Source organism: Xyrauchen texanus, chromosome 23 (assembly GCF_025860055.1).
Source record: "Xyrauchen texanus isolate HMW12.3.18 chromosome 23, RBS_HiC_50CHRs, whole genome shotgun sequence".
Classification (NCBI taxonomy): domain Eukaryota; kingdom Metazoa; phylum Chordata; class Actinopteri; order Cypriniformes; family Catostomidae; genus Xyrauchen; species Xyrauchen texanus.
In genome coordinates this window covers 29,934,473-29,958,215 of record NC_068298.1, presented here as the reverse complement: position 1 = coordinate 29,958,215, position 23,743 = coordinate 29,934,473, and the positions used below count along the sequence as shown (strand labels likewise).

General features: G+C 37.9%; 1 protein-coding gene across 1 annotated transcript; it reads right to left on the bottom strand.

Moving 5' to 3' along the window:
* Positions 1-4,952: 4,952 nt before the first annotated feature.
* Positions 4,953-23,220, bottom strand: LOC127663397 (N-alpha-acetyltransferase 15, NatA auxiliary subunit-like). The gene is made up of 20 exons (XM_052154967.1): positions 22,992-23,220; positions 19,894-19,978; positions 16,177-16,281; positions 15,847-16,004; positions 15,630-15,764; positions 15,197-15,350; positions 13,079-13,198; positions 12,873-12,968; positions 12,683-12,789; positions 12,501-12,573; positions 10,870-11,039; positions 10,548-10,700; positions 10,159-10,287; positions 9,699-9,912; positions 9,396-9,589; positions 9,136-9,244; positions 8,729-8,827; positions 8,481-8,624; positions 6,245-6,342; positions 4,953-6,159 (listed from the first exon to the last, which is right to left on the bottom strand). The coding sequence occupies exons 1-20, from the start codon at positions 23,043-23,045 to the stop codon at positions 5,953-5,955; spliced, it is 2,604 nt and encodes an 867-aa protein (XP_052010927.1). The 5' UTR covers positions 23,046-23,220; the 3' UTR covers positions 4,953-5,952.
* Between the last annotated feature and the right edge of the window lie 523 nt (positions 23,221-23,743).

The following is a 23,743-nucleotide window of genomic DNA, read 5'->3' as shown; positions in this document are numbered from 1 at the left end:
GAAATATTCTTCTAAACATATTTGTGTTCTGCAGAAGAGTCATACACATCTGGGATCGCATGAGGGTGATTAAATTATGAGAGAATGTTTATTTTTGTGTGAATTCTTTTTTTTTTTTTTTTAAACAAGAGTTATGTTGTTTTCAATGATCAAGCGATATAAGGGAGTAAACGTATCCTGGAAAATCAGTCTAATCATTGTTCCATTGTAATTTTTAATACAATCAGATGTTACATTAAATTGGGTGTGTGCTCATCTTGCAGCTTGGCCTGCCAGAAGGCTCTATAAATGCAACTGGCTAATCGAGTGTGTCCTGGCATCATTTAAGATGGAGATTTTGTATGAAATTAAGGAGCACTGTGCTGGTATAAAGTGCGGCATTTGGGGTTAATAATTTTTTTTTGCCTGGATATCATAGTTTAATTACTATTGCTTATACTAAGGTTTAGGGATTTTAACAAAAACTGATCAGACAACGTTTGCATGGCAGATGATAAAACAAGCAAAAATTCCATAAACATGCGTTAAAGGAGAATATTTGGAGGTGAGCTCTTTTGACTGGTAAGGAACCACCCAAAAACACTTAAAGCCCAATCAACCACCCAGAACAACCTAACAACTGCATAGCAATGCCCTGGCAGCTATCCACAACAACCTAGCATCTTGGTAGCAACTTTCGCATGGGCAAGCAACACACATTTTCTTGTATAAAAGCTTTGATTTGTATGATTGTTGCCTGTACTTGCTTGATCAGTTTTTCTTCACAGTCATCCTAGTTGATTTAATCAAAGTACTTTAAAAAACAGCAATACATAACACCCAGCATCCATACTGTATATTACGGTGGCCGAGAGAGCTCAACGTGCTGCAACCTAAAGAAGACGCATGCAAATAGAAAAAACGCATGCAAATAAAAAAAACACCCGCAAATGAAGAAAACATCTTCATCAGTTTCACAACACACGTGTGCTCCAAATACTCACAACACAACCAAATACAGAAACGCGCTGCAAAAGTTCACAACACAACCAAATACAGAAACGCGCTGCAAGTAACACAGACCACAACGGAAATGTTTCCGGGGGAACCAAACAAGTGACGAATCCGGCTGGGACGTGCTTACAGCAAATTTCTGTCCTCAGAACAGCTATTCAGCTGATGGACAACGTGCTGCGTTGTCATGGGAACATCCCAGGTGAAAATAATTACGTTTTTTTTAATTTTTTTTTTATTGCAAATTAAAGAAATTATACAATAACAGAGAGCAGAAAAGAAAAGGAATAATAATAATAATAATAATAATAATAATAATAATTACAATAACAATAAAAGAGGGGATACAGACATCAAAATAGAAAGCAAAATGTTATACAAAACAATACAATATTACAATTTGTTAACATATCAAATTAAAGGTTCTTTACAACAGACTCAAGGATATTATTCGTTTTAAAAACCTTAGAGCTTAAAGGTTTTGAAAAATTCTTAACGGAAGAAAAAAGGGACTTTATATCAGATGAGAAAATTCTAAAATCAGGATTACAATGAATGGTTCTGGCTTTGTGAAGATGAAACTTGCCCAGAAGACAAAGCAAAAATACCGTATAATAAAGATTAACATCGTTAGAAAGAAAATCTGATAAAAAAATTATAGATTCTGAAATTTGTACCAATTTGTTGCAAGAATAAAAAACTAACAAGGTAACATCTGACCAGAAAGATTTAGAAAATGGGCATTGATAAAATAAATGTAGAATAGATTCTTCTTCAATATTGCAAAAGGAGCATAAAGAAGATACATTCTCAGAAAACCTGCTCAAAAATAAATTACAAGGGTAATATCTATGAACAATTTTGAAATGGAGTTCTTTTATTTTATTAGGAATAAAAGGTTTGTGAGAAAAAGCCCATAAGTAATTCAAATCAGAGTTTGGATAACAGATACTCCATTTAGAACGAGCTTTAGGAAGAGTTCTTGTAGTTGAAGAAAGAGCATTCCTAATAAAGAAGTTGTTGCATTTTTTATCAAATACATTAACACCATTGAATGCAAGTATAGGAATAAAGTTGTTTAAGCGGTTGTAACTTAAATGCGCTTTAAACAAGGTTCTTACACTTACAGGAATACTTCTAGTCACCTTATTAAAATCTCTTACAGAAATCACAACACTTTTCAGGGACATAAAATCATACAAAGAAAGAAGGTCTCCTTGAGCACTAAACAAATCAGAAACAAAAAGAATATTTTGATCCATCCATTCTTTGAAAAAAAGAGATTTGTTACCACACAGTACATTTTCATTATTCCAAATAATACAGGTGTGTGGGGAGAAGTTATGTTTGAAAGCAATCTTCCAGGATTCAAGAGCTTGTTTATGAAAATTTGAGAGTTTAATAGGTAATCTGCTGCACTTAAAATTACAAGATAATAAGAATTTAAGGTCACCACAGTGTTTAAAGATTAAATTAGGGATCCAAAACCAGGGTAAACTATTGTTAGAAATACAATACTTAATCCAATTAATTTTAAATGTCTGGTTAATAGTTTGAAAATCTAAAGCGTTAAGACCACCCTCCTTGTAACTTCTTATCAAAGATTTCCTTTGAACACATTCTGTTTTATTTTTCCAAATAAAACGGAATAGCAGAGAATCAATAGATTTAATCGTTTTTTTTATCAACATATAGGGAAAGAGCAGGGTAAACTAGGCGAGATATGCCCTCAGCCTTAGATAACAGGACTCTCCCATAAATTGTCAAGTCTCTCTGCAGCCAGCAACATAGTATTTTTTTGGTTTTATCTATCCTTGGTTGAAAAGAAAATAACTACGTTGGAAGTTGTCTTTCATTGCTCCCTTCATCAAGTGCGTTCCAAACGGCTACATAAATGGCACACTAGTGCCATGCTCACTCCAAAGTCCCACTTGAAGAGCTCTGCCGTCTGCCCTTCGAAGGGAGTAGGGCATAGGGATGCTCACGTGTAATAAGCACGTCCCAGCCGGGTTCGTCACTTATTTGGTTCCCCCGGAAACATTTCCGTTGTGGTCTGCGTTACTTGCAGCGCGTTTCTGTATTTGGTTGTGTTGTGAGTATTTGGAGCACACGTGTGTTGTGAAACTGATGAAGATGTTTTTCTTAATTTGCGGATGTTTTTTTTTTTTATTTGCATGCGTTTTTTCTATTTGCATGCGTCTTCTTTAGGTTGCAGCACGTTGAGCTCTCTCCGCCACCGTAGTATTTGTTCATTAAACACATAAAAGTTACTGGAGATAAAAGCAGTAGTCAATGGGTTCATGGTCTACAACATGGATCTATTTGAACCCATGCAAAATGAAAGTGTCACTAAACATTACAGCATGCTACATGTTCATTACTGTCTACGTAATCCTGTTTTCTGTGAGGATGAGTAAATAAGATAACTTTCATTTTTGGGTGAACTATTCCTTCAACTGGGAATCCGCATCTCATAGCCTCCTTCCTGAGCCTGACATAGTAATTTTCATTTTTTGGTGAACTATGTCTTAATGGCAGTGCTTCTCAACTGGTGGGTTACAAGTCTGTTAGGGTCACAGACAGCAGGGAAAAAGCATTGTACACTCACAGTCACTGAGCACTTTATTAGGAACAATATGGTCCTAATAAAGTGCCCGACTTCGTTTCCTGCTGTAGTAGCCCATCCGTCTCAAGGTTCGATGTTTTGTGGATTCTGAGATGCTATTGAACTCTCTACAATTATCCAGAAACGTTATCCAAGTTACCGTATTATTTCTGTCAGCTCGACCAGTCTGTGCATTCTCAGTTGACCTTTCTCACCAACAAGGCACTTTCGTCCACAGAACAGCCGCTCGCTGGATGTTTTTTGTGTTGTGCACTATTCCCGTTACACAATAGAGGCTGTTGTGTCTGAAAATCCCAGGAGATCAGCAGTTACAGAAATACTCAAACCAGCCCATCTGGCCACAGTCGAAATCATTGAGATCACATTTTTTCCCCATTCTGATGGTTGATGTGAACATTAACTGAAACTCCTGACACGTATCTGCATTTTATGCATTCCACTACTGCCACACGAATGGTTGATTAGATAATCGCATGAATAAGATGATGTACTAAGTGCTCTGCGTGTATAATTTTTGTATATTTAGGATGGATAATATCAACTTATTAAATTTCAAAAGGGAAATTTCTTCCCATATCTTTTGCCAGCCATGTGTCCAATCAAATTGTATGGCATTTGTTTTATATATTTCAATGTTTGATTTTAAGGACAAAATTTATATTGTACGATAAACTATTTTTAAACTTTATTGGGTAACTGCTTGATGTCAAATGTAAAATCTGGGTCCCTTGTTTTAAGGATCAAGCAATATCTTGGAAGATGTAAAAATGTGCAGCTTTGGTGGAATTTAAGTTCTCAAACTGTTACAGCAACATTTTCTCTTGCCACTCTCTTTAGAGACAAACAGGTGCTGTGTCCATGTTTCTAGAAATAGTGCAGAAGAATGATTTCCCAGAGTTCCTCATTACCTACCTTAACCTGGACCACATGTTCCTTAACTCTCAGAGCTTACACAAGAAGGGACAGATGGATGGGCTGCCCAAAGCCAGGCTCTAACTCAACATATAACCTTACATTCAAGTCTAAAATTACTACTACTTATGTAGTACATAATACATCCATTAATGTAAATCTCATACAAATTCCCCACATGGAGGCATCACTATTAGCTATAAAATGTTAAGGGTTATTAAGAGGTATAAAGAGTACCGTCTAACTGTGTGGCAATACTGGCAGGTGGAGTACAAATCCCAGCTCATTTATCCAACAAATACTACACTATTTTGATAAACTTAAGCAGACCCTGATTTATTCTTTTCAGATTAAAGTGTTAAACTCTACTTTGTTCAAACAATTTTGAAAATTAAAAACTTAAAAGAGAAGTGTATCACAATAATGTTATTTTGTTTTATTTGTAACTGCATGAGTGTCAAATGATGAAACATGTTCTCAGAATTCAGACTTGCTTGTTGTAGTCTTGCATTATGGAAAAAAACAAAATAATTATAAACCAAAAGTTTGAAACCATCATGTGAGAACCCAAACAATGAGTGGAAGAAAAATAAAATAAGCCAAACAAACCCAAAAGAAACAGTCACAGTAAAAGTCCTACAAGTCCAATAGATGCCACCTCGAAGACATTCGCCGAATAACCGAAAGGCAACAGAGGACGAAAGAGAAAAATAAAGAGATGCAAGTCTGCCTCTCCTCGGTACTCCAGGTAACCTTTCAATCAATTCTACTATCAACTTATTGACTGAACAAAGTCTCCTCCTGACAGTCATATTGGGCTTTGACTGCTGGTTTCCCCTGGTGGCTGATCCTGAAACTGCTTTGTGCCCAGCAACACAATGCAACAATAATTCACTGCCACACTCCCCCTGACCTCCACCCAGTCCCCTCTCAACAGGTGCCGTTATCTGCATCTAAACATCCGCCCCACAGGTTTGGCACACGACCATGTTAGTAAAACCAGGATCCAAAGTATTGCTCCTTTTGATATTATTCTGTTCTCTTTAATATTATTTTATATAAATTACTCTTAAAAACATGAAAAGCAGATGTCTTTGTCTGATAAACATGACTTAGGCCAAATAAGATCACTGTGACGGTCTTTCTCAATCTTTTACATTTTCTGTAATACCGTTTATTCTGTTCTAGCATAAGAGACGCAATTGGCCATTTAAAAAAAAAAAAAAAGCAGATAGAAAGAAAAGAAGTAAAACAGATATTTTCCCATATTGCTTGCTCGCTCGCTCGCTCCCGTGAGTGGAAGTGAAGGCGGAAGGTAACTGTGGTCTCGTTAGTGCAGTAGAGTCTGAACATCTGTGGGGCGTCTGGTTTCAAAATGCTGACGGCCAAAAAAGGGCCTCCCTGCTCTTTCCTAAAAATGCTCACATCTCATTGGGCATGTCCTCATGGTCGCAGGGTGACAGGTCACCATTGGTGGTCACTGCAGAGTTGTCCTGGTATCCAGGGGGCATGAAAGCCAGGGCGTAGGGGTAGAGACCGTGGCACAATGCACGATACGATTCGACAACTTTCTCCTGCTGCGAGCCCAGACTGCCATCCCTCAAAGCCTGGGTCACCTCTGTGCACGTCTAATTTTCAATCAAAAAAGATGTGGCATAATGATTTTCATGAAATAACATAAGTCTTATACTGTTCTCTTTGTAGAAACAATACCTGAATTGTTCTGCCCGTCAAGGACTCATTCAAAGAGGTAGCAAGCTCTGCAGCCATGCCCTCAGAGGAGGGGTCCAGACAGACCATCATCTTAGAAGCTGCATACAACAAAATGAGGCATTACAATACATTACAAACTTAGCCGCAAAACAGACGAGCTTAGAGGCACTCACACACATACTTAACTTACATAAGAACGTGTTTTTTAAGTTTGTTTCAGGGGTTCGTAACAGTTCAGTCTGTTAAGATTAGTCAACATGAATGCAGTGTGTAGAGCTATTAACAAGCTGGTGCAAACTTACACACATCTGTACAAATAACAGACACATTTTCCAAGACCAGATTTTTTTCCTTAATTAGTCTACAAAAGGAATCAAATCTGTTTAAAGGAATATTCTGAAGTTTAAACAGAATAATTAATGCAAGTGCTTTTATAAAATTATAAGCTTCACATTTCTGTGTTTAAAACCTCCACAAATTGGCTCCATTCAATTCCATTGTAAATGCCTCACTGTAACTTCGTTTTTTGTTTTTTAAAGGAGGAACGATTTGAAATACATTTTTGTGGCAATCAACATTCTGAAACAAATCCTGTTGATTGAGCTCAACTTGTATTGAACCTGGAATATTTCTTTTAAGTGCCCATTCACTCATGTGCCATCTACAGCCAAAGCTATTCACACATCTGTCCAATGTAAGATATGCCTATCATCATTCCTTTGTCTGTGTTCTGCCCATTAACACTCTTTTATACACCAGTCATTGCTGTAAGTATCAGTGTTATTATAAATTACAATAACGGAGTGCACTCTGCACATTTGATTGCCGCATACATCATGTTAGCGCAGTAAAGCCAGAATGTAAACAAGACAAATTATGCATTTTCTACTGTATCTATTTTACATTAAATCATCATCTAGTGGTTAAAACAGCTTCTTTTACTGACTTCATGTGAATTCTACTCATAGAATGAGGCAAGAGTCATTGATAACATATTTCAATGTCACTTTAGTTAAGGTTTTACCTGCAGACTTGAGCGTCTCATATTTAAATGTAACTTTAAATGCCTCCTCCTGCAGTGTGGCAGGTATTTGAATGATCGCAAACAGTATGTTGTTGCTCAACTGTTTCAAACGTATTTTTACCTCTGAACAGAGAACGAAGGAGAACTTCTCCACAAGTGTGCTGGGGCCTTAAGTAGGGATGCACAATACCACTTTTTCCCCTTCTGATCTGATCACTGTAATCTCAGTTTTTTCATAAACAGTTTAGAACATCTATACTTCACTCTGTGATACTAATTGGCTGTACTTTTACTATGTAAAGAAACATAAACCTTTATCGTCACATTATTTCAATATAAATGTACAGAATATTAAGAAAAAAGTTACTGTTAACTATTTTACTGGATAACGTGGCAGCAAAATGAACAGCAATTCCAATGAATGTCTTCAGTATAAAAGAAGCCAGTTTTCTTTAAACAAGATATTCAACAAGAATAGCAGAATTTGATTATATACATTGGAAATTGTTTGCATCAGGAAAAGTGGGTGTCCCATACCAGAATTAAGCTAGCTATGAATGCGCATTTGCACTTTGCTATTGATAGGACTACTTCCCTAAAAAATAAATAAATAAATAAATAATTAAATCCACTTTTAAGTAGGATTTTTGACATCAAGACTAGAGATAATGGATTTTATCCAAAATCCAATAGTGGATTTTGTTCATACCGTTAACTAAGGTGGTGAAAAAGGCAGATAAAACGGTTTATAGAATGTTACATTTTCTTAGTCTTTCATTACCATGACAGGCACAGACATAGAGGCTACAAGAGTCCAAAAAAAAATCCATTTGGTGGATAATGCGGGACTTTTAAATGTAAACAACCCCAAAACACAGAAGTGACTCTTATTTTGAAACAATGGCGATATGGCTGTTATATGCTCTTTAAACATTTTATAGCCTATAAATAGGTGAAAGGTATTAAAGGTATTGATTTTAACGCCATTCCAGCTTCTATGGGTATTTCCATGGCAAGAAATGTGTAAGCAATTCTAGAATTTTTGAGGTTTTTAAAATCAATTTTTCCTAAAAACTCTAAAAAGAATTTGGGGTATAACATGCACAGATGTTTTGTGCACAATTAGACCAAGAATGTGTATTAAGTTATTCAACTTTTTCATTGGGACTGTTTGTGGCAGTTTCCAAATGAATGAACAACATGTATGGGTACCTGCAAATCTGTGTGGTATTGAATTGGCATGCTTGCTCAGGAAATTCTGGTTGAAGGTCTTGGGGTCGCTCTCGCCGAACAGTTTCGTGATCTCCTGCTTCAGAACCGTCTGCACTGCCTCGGGCATGCCCTTACTGTCTGACACTAAAAACAGGCAAATCTCAGCTTGCTTGTATATGCATTTGAGAGTGAAAATATGCTTTATATTGACAAGGTCCTATCACTGAGGTACAAGCACTTTTCTGTACCTCCTTTGAAGAATCGCACTAAACACTGGTGGAGCCAGGGGTGATCAGGGTCCAATGAGTAAGCTCTCTTGATCGACTGCAACATCAAAAGATACTTTTCTACAAACACAAGAACACATCATGAGTTTTGAATCACTGAAAACACTGAATCACAGTTTCCCACAGTTTTTTAATAATTAATTTCAATGACTTCTGACTATACAGAGATTACACTCACAAAGAGCTATTTCTAGCCAATGAAATATTTTAGAGCATAACTAGAAAGATAAGATTTTATTCATTGCTATGAGTTTTTGAGGACTGGAATTCTCAAATATAAAATTGCCTGATATTTCCAGGTTTTCCATGAACGTGGGGAACCCTCTATACATTATGATTAACTTTGACGAGTTACTCAGTGTGCTCACCTTTCCTGCAGTAGATCTCGAAGGCCAGTAGGTGCGTGTCTATTTTATTCTTTACTAAATTCTTCAGGGGAGTCAGAAACTTAACCGCTTCTTCTAGAGGATTCTCAACCTAAAGAAAAGACATGCCATCATGACGCTCAGCAAAAGGAAAAAAACATCAGATGGACCCAATCAGAAACCTTCGTTCCAATGTTCTTCTATATAGACTTCCTCTACAGAGCAAGAATCTTTGAACGTATCATACATACACACACACACACCTTTGCCAGTTTTTCTGGTATTAGCTCCTCTTTAGGTCCTCCAATCTCCTCTTCATCCTCTTCCTTTTTCTTCTTTTGGTTCTTCAGCTGTTTCTCTTTTTCAGCATTCTTCTTTTCCTCCTCTAACTGAGCTTTCTTTAGGGCACGTCTCTGTTTGTTTCGCAACTTTTTCAGCTCTTTGTCCGTCAGGTTGTCTATGGAAGAAACACAGTAGTTAAAAAAGAAAACCCCACTTCATAAGAGCCTATATCAATCTGCTTTGAAACTGATCGTGAAGTTTGTTTGAATGTGTTTTGTAAGTACCATTGTCTGCCTGTGACTCCTTGTTGTCATCAGAAAGCGGGTTATCATGAAGGCTGAGGTAGATCTCAATGGCCGTGCGCGCTGCCTTGAAGTAGAAAGGGTGTATGCGCAACACATCCTCCAGTTGGAGCAAATCCACGTACGAGCGCAGTGTCATCTTCCGCATGCAGTATGTGTGGAAGTCAAACTGGTCGTCCGTTATCTCCACAAAGTGCTGTAAAAGACACAGAGTAAAATTCAGGATGAGCAAGAAGATAACTTTAAAGATCTGAAAAATAATGATGAACTAATGCTACTTGAAATTTAGGAATGATCTTTGTGCTCAAACCTACAGATATAGAGCAGACAAGGGTGTTCGCTATTGGTCCACCAGTTTTTAAACTATAGATTTAAAGCTGAACTAAACCTCAAATGGTATGTGTTGCTGTGGCCTCGAATGAGGATAATACAAAGAACTCACTCTCTCAATTTCATGGCACTTCTTCAGCGCCTCTCCGTATTTGTTCAAGGATTTGTAGGCCAGAGCGCACTCTGTCTGGAACCACATGCACTGCATCTCATTCAGATTCTCTACTGCAGAAGTACCTTCCTGAAGAACAGCGACAAAGTTGAATACAATCACATTAATATTACCAGAGACAGAATAGAAGGGACAAATTAGTCCTAGAAAAATGAAAGGGAGAAACTGCAAGACTCGATATTTCTGTTTGTACAACTAATGGAAAACAGGGGGAGTTGGGAAAAAGATGAGGCATTGCCAAGATGGACACCAAATGAACCAACTCGCAATAAAAGGGACATTAATTGGTGTTGTTATACAGCAATTGTTCTCACAAGCACATGACTTACCCGTGTGAACTTGGAACACATCTCCTCTGCCTCCTTGATAAGGCCAGCCTTGATCAAATACTTAGCACACTTGGAGTTAATGAAGCGGTCAGCAGTGTCGAGAGCCTGGGCCTCGTCCATCCAACGAGCAGCTTCACGGATGTTACCTGAATGCTTTCAAGAGAACATGAGTAAGAGTGAGACAAGGAAAATAATGGTAATCAGCTTTGGAATAGAGACACATCTGTTCTTTTTAATGTCTTCAGTCTCATGAAAGAACATTGAGAAACACTCTTAAACTATGTTTCATTCAGAGCTGTTTGATGGACAAAGTGTGTTTTACCTTGTATATCTTCGCTTTGATGAGGAAGAGCTCTATGAGGGTGGGGGTGCTTTCAATGGCTGCGTTGATGTATTCTAGGGCAAGCATCTGTTTGCCGATATGGTTGAAATGCTGGGCCAGGAAATACTGAACCCATAGTAAAGAGGTGGGAGGCTCCATTTTCCCATCATCTAAAAATCACATTAATAATCAGCTGTCAGAACACTCAGAACTTTGGCACAATCTATTGATAACTACATTACTACTGCCATTTGTCATTAAAGGAATAGAGCCGTATGACTGACTGACTTCCATGGAACACAAAAGCAGGAATGCAGAAAAAATTTCTAGCTACACTTTTGCTTTTAAGGAAAGTGAAGGACCTTAAGCTGTCAAGTTCCAAATTGACATGAAATAAGCACCATATTCCAAGTCTTAAGTCATACAGTAGCATTAGTTGAGGAATAGACTGAAATTGTATTTGCCATGTACTCAAGTCTTCCCCTCAGCTGCAGCTTACAAATCAAACATGTCACCGTTAAGGCCCATGTACACTTCCTACGAAATCGAAAAACAAACAAGTGCAACATCATTGAGAACAAAATCTGGCCAAAAACAAAGGGGTTTTTAAGTTAATTTTGGGAGTTTTAAACAGCTTGCCAGGGCAAACTTTTAGGAAAATGTCTTACCGGCTGCTAAACACCACTTTACTGCCTCAACCTACTCTAAAGCTAGTTCCCATTCAGTCAATTAAGATCAGTAAACATGAACACACCGGCATGCAGTTATTAGTGAGCTGATGCAAATTCACCTACAACATGAGCAATCGTTCACATAGAGACATTTTAAAAAGAACATGTCATGTGATTTTTTTTCTTCTTTAATTAGTCTACAAAAGGAATCAAATCTACTCTTTTATTAATCTTTTGTTTGAGGGGGCCTGGGTAACGCTGGCTACCACCCCTGGAGTTCGCATCCCAGGGCATGCTGAGTGAATGCAGCCAGGTCTCCTAAGCAACCCAGTTGCTAGGGAGGTTAAAGTCACATGGGTAACCTCCTTGTGGTCGCTATAATGGGGTTTGTTCTCGGTGGGGCGCGTGGTGAGTTGGTGGGATGGCGCGAAGCCTCCACACAGGCTATGTCTCCGTAGCAATGCGCTAAACAAGCCACGTGATAAGAGGTTTAGTTGGCAGTCTCAGACACGGAGGCAACTGAGATTCGTCCACCGCCACCCGGACAGACAAATTAACCAGTAATCTTTTGTATTGTAAAAGCAAAGCTTGCTTAAAAAAATACTACTTAAAAAAAAAAACTAATATTTAATGAAAAATATTAGATATTATTCCAGGCAGATACCGTGTACATATAAAAACACATTGCTAAAACTAAAATGTATCTGAAAAAAGTAGCAGAAAAAAAAAAAATCCTTAGCATTGAGCCCTTAAATTCTTGTGTGAACTTCTGTTCAACAGAAGTCATATGGGTTTGGAACAACAATAGGAAGAATAAATGTCAGAATTGCCATTGTTGCTTGAACTACGCTATTAAGTTTACCTACGTCTAATATTACTAAATTGGTATCAATTCATTAGCACACAGTGAAAAACATGTACCAGCTGAATTAAAAGCTTTCATATTTTTAATTTACTCACCATTTTGGTTGAACATTTTACAGGATCTCAAACTTTTTTCATAGCCCACAACTAACTCCTCAATTATCGCCGCCTGCAGAAGGTGAAAAGATGGCATGTTGTTACTCCAAGAGATGTCTTCTCTAATTAGTGGACCACAAAGTTCCAGTACATATTTCTACTGAGAAATGGCCCTATCTCACCTTGTCTTTATGAGGGTAGATTGACTTGAGCGTGGTAAAGACAGGCGGGCATCCTTTGCTGAAGTTCATCCGCAGGTACCGATCCAGACACTCTCTAAACTTCTCATCTACAAGAACCAAATGCAGTCATGCACACAGACACATTATGAAAGAAGAACAGCCCTATTGATTTAACAAGATTGGCACAGACCTGTGAGGAAGCTGAGAGGAAGTCTTCTTGGCACCAGGCCTTTTGGATACTTAACCCAGGCATCTTCATAGATTTTCTGTCTCTCCTCTGCACTCTCTGAAAAAAATACATTTATGAAACATAATAAGGTTCTGAAGGAAAAGAAAATTGCCAGGATTAGCAGTTTCAGTGTAAATAAGAATCTGATCAAATCTGCATATATGTACTTGGTTTGAGTGCTTTCTCTAGCCCTTGATAGTAGCTCCAGTTCTCAGGGTTTCTCTCCAGCAGTCGGTAATAGATCTCTGTAGCTTCACCAGCCCGATCCAGTTTCAGAAGAAGCTCTCCTACAGACATGGCCAAACAATGCTTCAGTAAAACTGTAACAGCACAAACTGTCAATAAATCCAGGACCTAGACTGAGACTAAAATGGCCGGAAATGCAACACAAATGAAACATCTGTAAATGTTTTAACCACTCCACAGATTATTAGTAAACTATAGTTTTGCAAAGACAAGTAATTTTTCCAACAATTGTTTACACGCAGATTGTTTCACTTCTAATTGACTATAATCACAATTACAGTGGGTCAGAAGTTTACATACACTAAGTTAACTGTGCCTTGTAACAGCTTGGAAAATTCCAGAAAATTATGTCAAGCCTTTAGGCAATTAGCTTCTGATAGGCTAAATGGAGTCAATTGGAGGTGTACCCGTGGATGTATTTTAAGGCCTACCTTCATTGTCAGTACCTCTTTGCTTGACATTATGGGAAAATCAAAAGAAATCAGCCAAGATCTCAGAAAACATATTGTGGATCTCCACAAATCTGGTTCACCCTTGGGAGCAATTTCCAAATGCCTGAATGTACAACGTTCATCTGTACAAACAATTGTATGCAAGTATAAACACCATGGGACAACGCAGCCATCATACTACTCAGGAAGGAGACACATTCTGTCTCTTAGAGATTAATTTAGAGTGCAAATCAATTCCAGATCAACAGCAAAGGACCTTGTGAAGATGCTGGAGGAAACAGGTAGACAAGTATCTATATTCAAAGTAAAACGAGTCCTATATCGACATAACCTGAAAGGCGGCTCAGCAAGGAAGAAGCCACTGCTCCAAAACCAACATAAAAAAAAGCCAGACTACAGTTTGCAAGTGCACATGTGGACAAAGATTTTTGGAGAAATGTCCTCTGGTCTGATGAAACAAAATTTGTATTGTTTGGCCATAATGACCAACATTATGTTTGGAGCTAAAAGGGTGAGGCTTGCAAGCCGAAGAACACAAAGCCCTGACCTCAGTCTGATAGAAAATTGGTGGGCAGAACTGAAAAAGCACATGCGATCAAGGAGGCCTACAAACCTGACTCAGTTACACCAGTTCTACCTTGAGGAAAATTCCAGTAACTTATTGTGAGAAGCTTGTGAATGGATACCCAAAACGTTTGATCCAAGTTAAACAAAATGCTGCCAAATACTAACAAAGTGTATGTAAACTTCTGACCCACTGGGAATGTGATTAAAGAAATAAACGCTGCAATAATTAATTATTTCTACTATTATTCTGATATTTCACATTCTTAAAATAAAGTGATGATCCAAACTGACCTAAGACATGGAATGTTTTTTATGATTAAATGTCAGGAATTGTGGAAAAACACAAGTTTAAATGTATTTGGCAAAAGTGTATGTAAACTTCTGACTTCAACTGTATTTGAGTTTTTGGAAGTGATATCATGACATGGCTCATGAAAATGAGTACTTATTCTCAAAATAAATAAATAAATAAATAAATAGTGACACAAATTTCAATACATGTTAAGGTTATTTGAAGCATCTTAATGTTGATTACCACAAAAAATTATTTTGACTGCCCCCACACATTTTTGGAGGATTTAAAGGCAGAAATATGAAGCTAATAAATTAATAAAAGCCCAGTTAATTCTTTTGTTAAAACTCATATACTATTTGAGCTGTAAATTTGTTTAAATCATTGTTGTTACAGTTGTTTTAAGCCTTATGTCGTCATGGCAACCAAGCTGTAAAACCGGCTATAACTTTACACAGAAAAGGTTATTTAGAACTTTTAACACACCAATATCATGTTAACATGATTACTGTTTACGTCTTGTTGCTATACTTTTGAAACAGCAAGTATTTTAACCTTTATGGACTGGCCCCATTCACTTCCATTGTAACCACCTTGCAGTAAGACAAGTTGAATAAAATGTTTGTGGTGCGCTTAACTTTTATTGCACTCTGATTATTCCGTTAAGAGCCAATGGCTCCCTAATCATTTGTTTTGTCAGAAACCCTGGTAAGATCCCACAAACACACCTCGTGTCTCCTCCACAGCCAGTTTGTCACAAATTTGTTTTTCATAGCTGGTCAAGTGATCGAGAGCTTCTTTGAAAAGCCCAGCCTCCCTCAACAGCTGATTCTGATACAGCAACAGCTCACTGTACTCGTAATCCACCTTATCCGGAGATGTCTGAAAGACACCCGAAAACACACAACCGATTGCAATTTTCTTAAAAAGACAAGTCACACATGCCACAATAAAACAGATATATGAACTGAAATGTATAAATGAATTTACAGTAGTTTGAGACTTAAACTACTATCTTCAGTACACAAATTTTGTACAAATATAAATCTAAAAACAAACAAACAAAAACACCTCGGTATTACCTACTTGCATTAGAAATATGCAAAAGTGAGCTTTCCCACTTTGTGTCTGTTATTACTGACATGGAAATTTGAAAGAGACCTGTTGTGTTTTGCGGAACTCTTCCACAATCTTCGCTGCCATCTCATAATCTTCCAGAAGGTGGTACGCAATGGCATAGCCAATCCAGGACGCTCTCTGAGCCGGCCGCAACTGCAGTAATTGGTACCGGGTCTCCTATGAGAGAGAAATTAGATAAAAGGTTTCCATAGAACATAATTGTTCCTTGACACAAAGGCTTGCATACAAAATACCTTACCCTGTAACCTTCCAGGTCTCTCATTTGGATCTGCAGCAGTGAGAGATCTCGGAGGATTTGCAGATTGTCTTTGTCCCATTTCAGAGCATTCCTGTAGCACTTAATGGCCTCGTCATACTTCTTATCTGAGCGCTGAAGCAAACCGTACACGTGCCAACCTGGGGAGGAGGAGTTAAGGACAGAAAACAGCACTGCAAGTCTCTCTTAAAATACGCTATGGGGGTAATCCCTGGCATATTAGGAATCACAAAGTGCCTCACGTTGTCATTGGGCTATGCCAGAGCAGAGCACTGCTGTGAGCTTCTGACAGTGTGAAAGTTTTAAGGATACAGACATGACTCTTCAAGTCATTTCGTAAACCCCGTCGTACTAAATCATATGCCTCCTCCTTTCGGCCCAAGCAGTTCAGAGTCAGTCCCTTCATTGCTAGTGTTTCTGTATGAAGAAAGTCAGATATGGACAGAAAGTGTGACGATCATGTGCTCTGCAATAACTGGTATTTGTCAATATTAAAGGAATAGTTCACCCAAAAATTATATAGTCAATTTACACACTTAATTTTATGCAGAACTCAAAAGACGTTTTAATGAGTATTGTGGTCAATATTTTCAGCAAAATGGCAGTGGATAGTACCACACTTTAAAGTTTAAAAAGCAGGGCTGGACATTTACGCTTGTCCACGACAAGTGGATTTTTTAAAGGGCAAGTAAAAGAGAATTTGAATTGCCAAACTGGGGATGTTGACTGATTAAAACGTCAATAACGAAAAATAACGTGAGCAGGAAGTGCGTTTTGTTACAGATCTATAAACCGTTTAATTTGACAATACTAACTCTGTGCGATGTGTTAAAACTATCACTCCTGTTTATAATGAACAAAGCAGTCAACATTGCAAGTGCTACTTTGGTCGCCTTTCATATCGTGGTGCTCCCTCATTAGTCATAATATAGCATATTTGACAAGGCAGAAATAGCAAAAATGCATTTTGTAATACCCCAGAATTACACAGCTGCAGAGTGAAGAGAAACGCTTAAACAGGTCACATCTCTGATCTCTCTGGAGCTCCATCTGACGCATTTAAATATTTTCTCTGCCATATGAACCAGACAATTTCAATATGTAACACTATACATTAATAATACAATTATAGTACAAATGTTGTAATTTAAAAAATATACATATGAAAATACTATTATTTGTCTTTAATATAAATATTATACAAGAAAGGTTCTCTCGCAGGATTCATTTGTTAACATTTTTAATGCATTTTGTCAACATTAAACAGCCATTTCTAATGTAACTGCTGAGTATTGACTGAGTATTTAATGATAGTTCACTTAAATTGAAAATTCTGGCATCACTTACTCACCAACTGCAAACTTGAAGGACTATGATATTCTTCCTTCCATAGAACACAAAAGAAGACATTAGGCATAATGTTAGCAAGGACAGTAAGTAGTGACAAACATTCTGCCTAATGTCTCCTTTTGTGTTCTGTGAAAGAGAGAAATACATAGACTTGAGGGTGAGTGACAGAAATGTCACTATACAGTATAGTCTATATAACAAATGTATATACACCATCAGCCACAACATTAAAACCACCTGCCAAATATTAGGTCCCACTCATGCTGCCTAAACAGCACCAACCTGCGTCTCAGAATAGCATTCTGAGATGATATTCTTCTCACCACAATTGTACAGAGCGGTTATCTGAGTTACCGTTGACTTTGTCAGTTTGAACCAGTCTGGCCATACTCGCTCTCATCAACAAGGCATTTCCGTCCGCAGAAAAACCACATACTGGATATTTTTTGTTTTTGGCACCATTCTGAGTAAATTCTAGAGACTGTTGTGTGTGAAAATCCCAGGAGATTAGCAGTTACAGAAATACTCAAACGGCACCAACTATAATTAACTTATTATTATTATGTAATACATGTTAAATGTATATTATGTATTGGAATATTGGGTAGTACATGTGTAATATGTTACATATGAAAGTAACTAGTTACTTGCTACTTGAGTATTCTTTTAATTGGATACTTTTTTACTCTTACTCAATTATTGAAATCATTACTTTTACTTCCACTTGTAATGACTTCCCAACTAAGCCAGAGGAGGCTTAGTGACAAGAGTGAGCTAGTATTTTACGCATGCTCAAAGAGTCCTTCTTTATTGTGTTCCAAATGAATAAACATACCATCTCAAGTGGTTTTCCTGTATTCCCAAAGCTGTACCACGTTAGACAGTGTAGTTACAGTAGAGACGTTAAACACATTATTTTTTATTTAATAATAATCTATACTTTAAACTATGTTGGATTTATTTCCACTCCGTTTTTCTTGAAGGAAAATAAGTGTCCAAACTTCACCAAGGCCGCCTCCTCTTTCGCAATATAACGCGAGATATTACATTTTATTTTCAGCTGTCTCCTCTTTTCCTCTTGGGAGAGCAGCACATGGCTTCTCATAGCCACCTGCAAGGTTCCAGAGCCTTTGTATTCTACCGTGACGTACGCATCTCTGCACAGTCCACGCCTCAGCGATTTACAGTTTCTGTACGGTATCTTGTTTAAGGTGAGGGTTGGCCGTAACAAAGGCTGTGTTGCCCGCTTGCTTCTGTCCTTTGCAGTACTTGCAGTACATTAAGTTGTCCTCAAAAATGAGCCATGGGAATATTCTCTGCCACTGTGTGTTCAAATTTAATTTCCTAGCAGGTGTGGAGGATGAACTGGTATCGCCGCCGGGGGCTTCAGTTAACCTTACTTCGTTGCCTTCCTTGTCCATCTACTCCTCGGTATTGACTGTTTCAGTCGAAACTTTAGTTTCTGTCCACTTGGTATTTATTTATTTTTATCCCCCTTTCTCCCCAAATTTAGAATGCCCAATTCCCACTACTTACTAGATCCTCGTGGTGGCGCGGTTACACATCTCAATCCGGGTGGCAGAGGACGAATCTCAGTTGCCTCCACGCCTGAGACCGTCAATCCACGCATTTTATCATGTGGCTCGCTGTGCACGACACCGCAGTGTCTCACAGCATGTGGAGGCTTATGCTACTCTCCGCGATCCACGCACAACTTACCACACACCCCATTGAGAGCGAGAACAACTAATCGTGACTATGAGGAGGTTACCCCATGTGACTCTAGCCTCCCTAGCAACCGGGCCAATTGGCTGCTTAGGAGACCTGGCTGGAGTCACTCAGCACACTCTTGATTCGAACCAGTGACTCCAGGGGTGGTAGTCAATGTCAATACTTGCTGAGCTACCCAGTCCACCCACACTTGGTCTTTGGAAATAATGATTAACAAGCTTCATACTTTGCGTATGTTGCTAGCTAACTTTAGCCATCTATTTAGCTCACTGAGTAGTCACTCTTGAATTGTTTTTCCTTTTCTTTTTTTTTTTAATTCTAGAGGTCCCTTTGCGCTGAAGAGTGGATCACGTCGTTGTTGTTTTATGAAACATTTTGTTGAGAAAATAGGCTGCTTGAATAAAAATTAAAATACTTTTTATTTCCACAAGCACTCCTAAATATATTTTACAGTTTGCATACATCTATTTTTAGTCGCAAATACAAGTGAAACACTCGCACTGTCAAGCCTTGTTCCGGGTCTGCTTGAAAACACATGGTAGGTCTTGGTGAGAAACAATCTGAAACTTAAATAGTTTCTCAGTGCAAATCTTTGTCCGTTGTGCATTCATGAGGGCTATGAGAGAAGCTTGTTCAACAAACTAGTGTTAAGTTCTCTGTGATCTAACTTCTCTTAAAAAACTACTTTTATTGTACTTTTGAGAGCTTTTTTAAATTTAAAAATGAAGCACCAACCAAAGCCATTGTATTCAAAACAGACTAAAATATTTATTAAAATATCTCCTTTTGTGATCTGCATACGAAATAAAGTCATATGGGTTTGGATGCCATGAAGGTGAGTAAATAACAGAATTGAAATTTTTGAGCAAACTATTCCTTTAAGAGAAAATTAAGCGATAAGTGCCTGACGCACCTATTAAAAACTCAATCTGAACAACAAGGTCTTACCTCCGTGTTCGACAAACTTTGGGTTGGACAGGATCTGTTTGCAAAACTTGAGCCCATTTCTGTACTGCTTGCGTTCGTAGCATCTCTACAAAACATCAAATAGGAATACCATGCTCTTTAAAAAGACTTTAACTGCATATTAAGCCGAAATGAAAGTCGGCTAAGGTGTGTGGTTAGCAATCTTCGACTTAACATTTAAAACCAGAAACATCAAACCAAAAACGTAGAGAAAGTGGGTGTATAAAAGGCTAATTAAACCAACTTCAAAATCAGAGTATGATACAAGTGTGAATCACCTTGACATCCTGTAGAAGAGATGCAAATACACAAAGACTAAAAGAGTGAACTCTTGCAAAGACATGCACTGGATCATTGGCAGCGAAAGGATTCGAGAAGTAAGCCGCTCCTTCTGTACCAATGCTCCCTTAAATTCTTTCTTACTGACTTCTGTCATGTAACTCTTATTGAATGTGGTTCACAGTGCAGCAAAAAAGCCCATGGCAGGCTTAGGAAGGCTATGAAATGCTGATTACAAACAGATTCCCAGTTAAAGGGATAGTTCATCCAGAAATGAAAATTCTCTCATTTACTCATCCTCATGCCATCCCAGATGTGTACGACTTTCTTCTGCAGAACGTAAATGAAGATTTATATGGCAACCATGGAATGGAGACCAAAACACTGAAGCCCCAAAAAGCATATAAAGGCAGCATAAAAGTAATACATACAACTCCAGTGGTTTAATCCATCTACTGAAGTGATCTGTTTAGGTTCAAAATGAACCAAAATATACATTTTCACTATAAATCTTGACATCGGCAGTCTCCTTGGTAATCATGATTTCAAGCTAGATTACACTTCCTAGCAACATCTAGTCTGCTGCACATGCATCAAGAACTAGAATAATTGAGCTTCAAATCACGATCATGCCTTGAGACTGCAATGGCAAGTTGTGCCATGAAAAACACCCAAAACCAATTGGATCGCTTCAGAAGACATTGATTAAACCACTGGAGACTTTGTGCTTTTTAGCACTTCAAAGTTCTGGTCACCATTCACTTGCATTGTATGGACCTACAGAGCTGAAATACACTTCTAAATATCTTCTTTTGTGTTCTGCAGAAGAACGAAAGTCAGAGACATCTGAGATGGCATGAGGGTGAGTAAATGATGAGAGAATTTTAATTTTTGGTTGAACTATCCCTTTAATAGTTAAGATGTTCAAAAATGCAGTCGGATAAATATCAATATAACAGTAATGAGCAGGAATGCTCCTCTGGCACAAGCATGATTAACAGAGCCCTTTAGCGTGGCTGTTTGCCTTGTTTTGATGACTTGAGGCTATATGTGAGCTTGAGAAATCAGATTGTCTGAAGGACTTCAACTAAATTTGCTCTGCCTACCTGTGACAGCACAAAAACAGAAACAGATGTTAGAAAGCAAAAAATAAACAGATGTTAGAGGTCTGAAATGTCTAACCAACTTCAAAACTTGGACAACACAAAATCAACCATTTGGACGTTTACTCTGCTGGTATATTACAATCTAATTGAGAGCAATGACTGTGCAAAAATGTTTTGAGTTATTATACCACATTTAGAACAACTTAATATATAACTATACAAGTCACTGTGAAAAAAAACTATTTCCTAGTATTTTGTACTCAGATGTGTATTAAAAAATAGTTAGCTACCTACCTAGACAGTTGAACTGACCTCAAACATGCCAACGATGCCCAAAAATGCTGTCTAGGTAGACAGCTCTTTAAGTTTTGAAACTCAACCAACCTGTCAAGCTACACTCCCGACATATATTCTCTTTTGGTATCTTTACGAACCTCAAGACATTTTTTACAGGGATACTTGAATGAAAATCCTCTCATTATTTAATCACCCTGATGCCATCCCAGATTTATATGACTTTCTTTTGCTGAAAACAAACAAATATTTTTTGAATAATATCTCAGCTCTGTAACTTCGAAGCTTCAAAAAGCACATAAAGGCAGCATAAAATGTATCCATATGACTCCGGTGGTTTCAACTGTATCTTCAGAAGTGATATGATAGGTGTGGGTGAGAAACAGATCAATATTTAATTTTTAATCTAAGCAAATCCACACTTTCACATGTATTCACCTACTGGTTGGGGCTGGTAAAGAGATTTATAGTAAAAAAAAAAAAGACTTAAATATTGATTTGCTTCACACCCACACCTATCATATCACTTCTGAATACATGGATTTAAACACTGGTGTCATAAATTACTTTTATACTGCCTTTATTTCCTTTTTTGGAGCTTCAACGTTCTGTCCACCATTCACTTCCATTGTATGGACTACAGAGCTGAAATACTCTTCTAAACATCATAATTTGTGTTCTGCATGAGAAAGTCCCAGATCTGGAATGACAGGTGGGAGGGTAAATAATAAGATTTTTTAGTTTGTTTGGATGAACTAACCTTTTAAACCGGTCTTCTGAGGGGGAACACGTTAGCAAGGTTCGTGCAATTTTGGATCTGACAGCCGTTTTGAGGCGTGGACTTCAGTACTCGTAAAAGTGCCACTATTAAAAGTATACTGCACAAAGATTGAGCATTTGAGGCTATGTATTTCCAATAAAGCGTCCGAAACAATTCGTTCTGTAACATATTTATAGCAATTTTGCGATTTAAAATGTTGCTTTACGCAGCTCAACTTTCATGATGACTGGTCAGTTTCTAAGCTGTTTTTACGACAAAATTGGAATAGAAACTATCCAATTATACATTTTAATGTTGATGAAGCTTTAAACTGACCTCATAAGCAGTGTTTAATGTTTACTTCGGCGATGTGGTTAGTACCAAATCACAAATTATGGGCTGAACGTGCTAAAGCAGTTAGCAGCTCTGTATTCGGCACGTAGTGCTTTTAAAGTGCGTGAATGTGCACGAGCTGATAGTCATGTTATAGTCAAATAACTCTTAGGTCGCAAAAAGCTTATAGCGGGTCTCTCGTGAGGTAAGCGCAGAGGGATCCTGGCTAAAATAGGAAAGCGACTGACATACGCTTGCTTTCTATTATTAACAATCCAGCGCTCGTTTGCAGATTTCTCCCAACTTACCAATATTCTCTTAAAGAGAGCGTTCTCCTTCGGCGGCAGAGTGATCGAAGGCATGGTGCTACTTGAATGGCGATCACCGTGACTTTGCTGTGATCATGAATCGGAATCCGCTATATTCTGGTCGGATTGTCTACTGTATCCTAAATGCCCCCCGAACTTCGCTGTCTGGGGCTCCTCGCCTTCACGTGGTGACAGCAGGCCCCCCTTCAGAACCAAAATGGCGACACTGCTTCTCTCCGGGTCAAACAGTGAACTGCGCATGCGCCGAGTGTGCAGCATTTCCGAGGTGAAGATTTTTTGTTTATTGCAAGAGTTAGGAAGTGTTAAATACATAGTTCTTAGTTTAGTTATTTAATTTGTTTAACATTTATGCAGGATGCCATTTTTGTTGGACTTTTCGGGGTAAGGTTTTCAGTGAAACAACTTCTAATAAAATTATTATTGAACTTTTTATCCCAAATTAAAATTCCTTGAATTGAAATTGGAGCCAGTCGTGGCTGTATCATTTGGTATGTTAATATATTTCTTGTTAGAAAAACAAATTCTTGGGGAAGTGCATGAATTGTGAGGGTTTGAAATGATGTTTAGTGCAAAATTGTTCATAGTTTAAAAGATTGCCACTGGCATCCATTAAGTCAGTCATGGTCATATATTCCTCCCAAAACAATCTTTAAAAACAAAGATCTGTTGCGGTGTAATACAGATTGATTATTCCAGATTACAGAGGTGTGTGGTGAAAATGTATGTACATA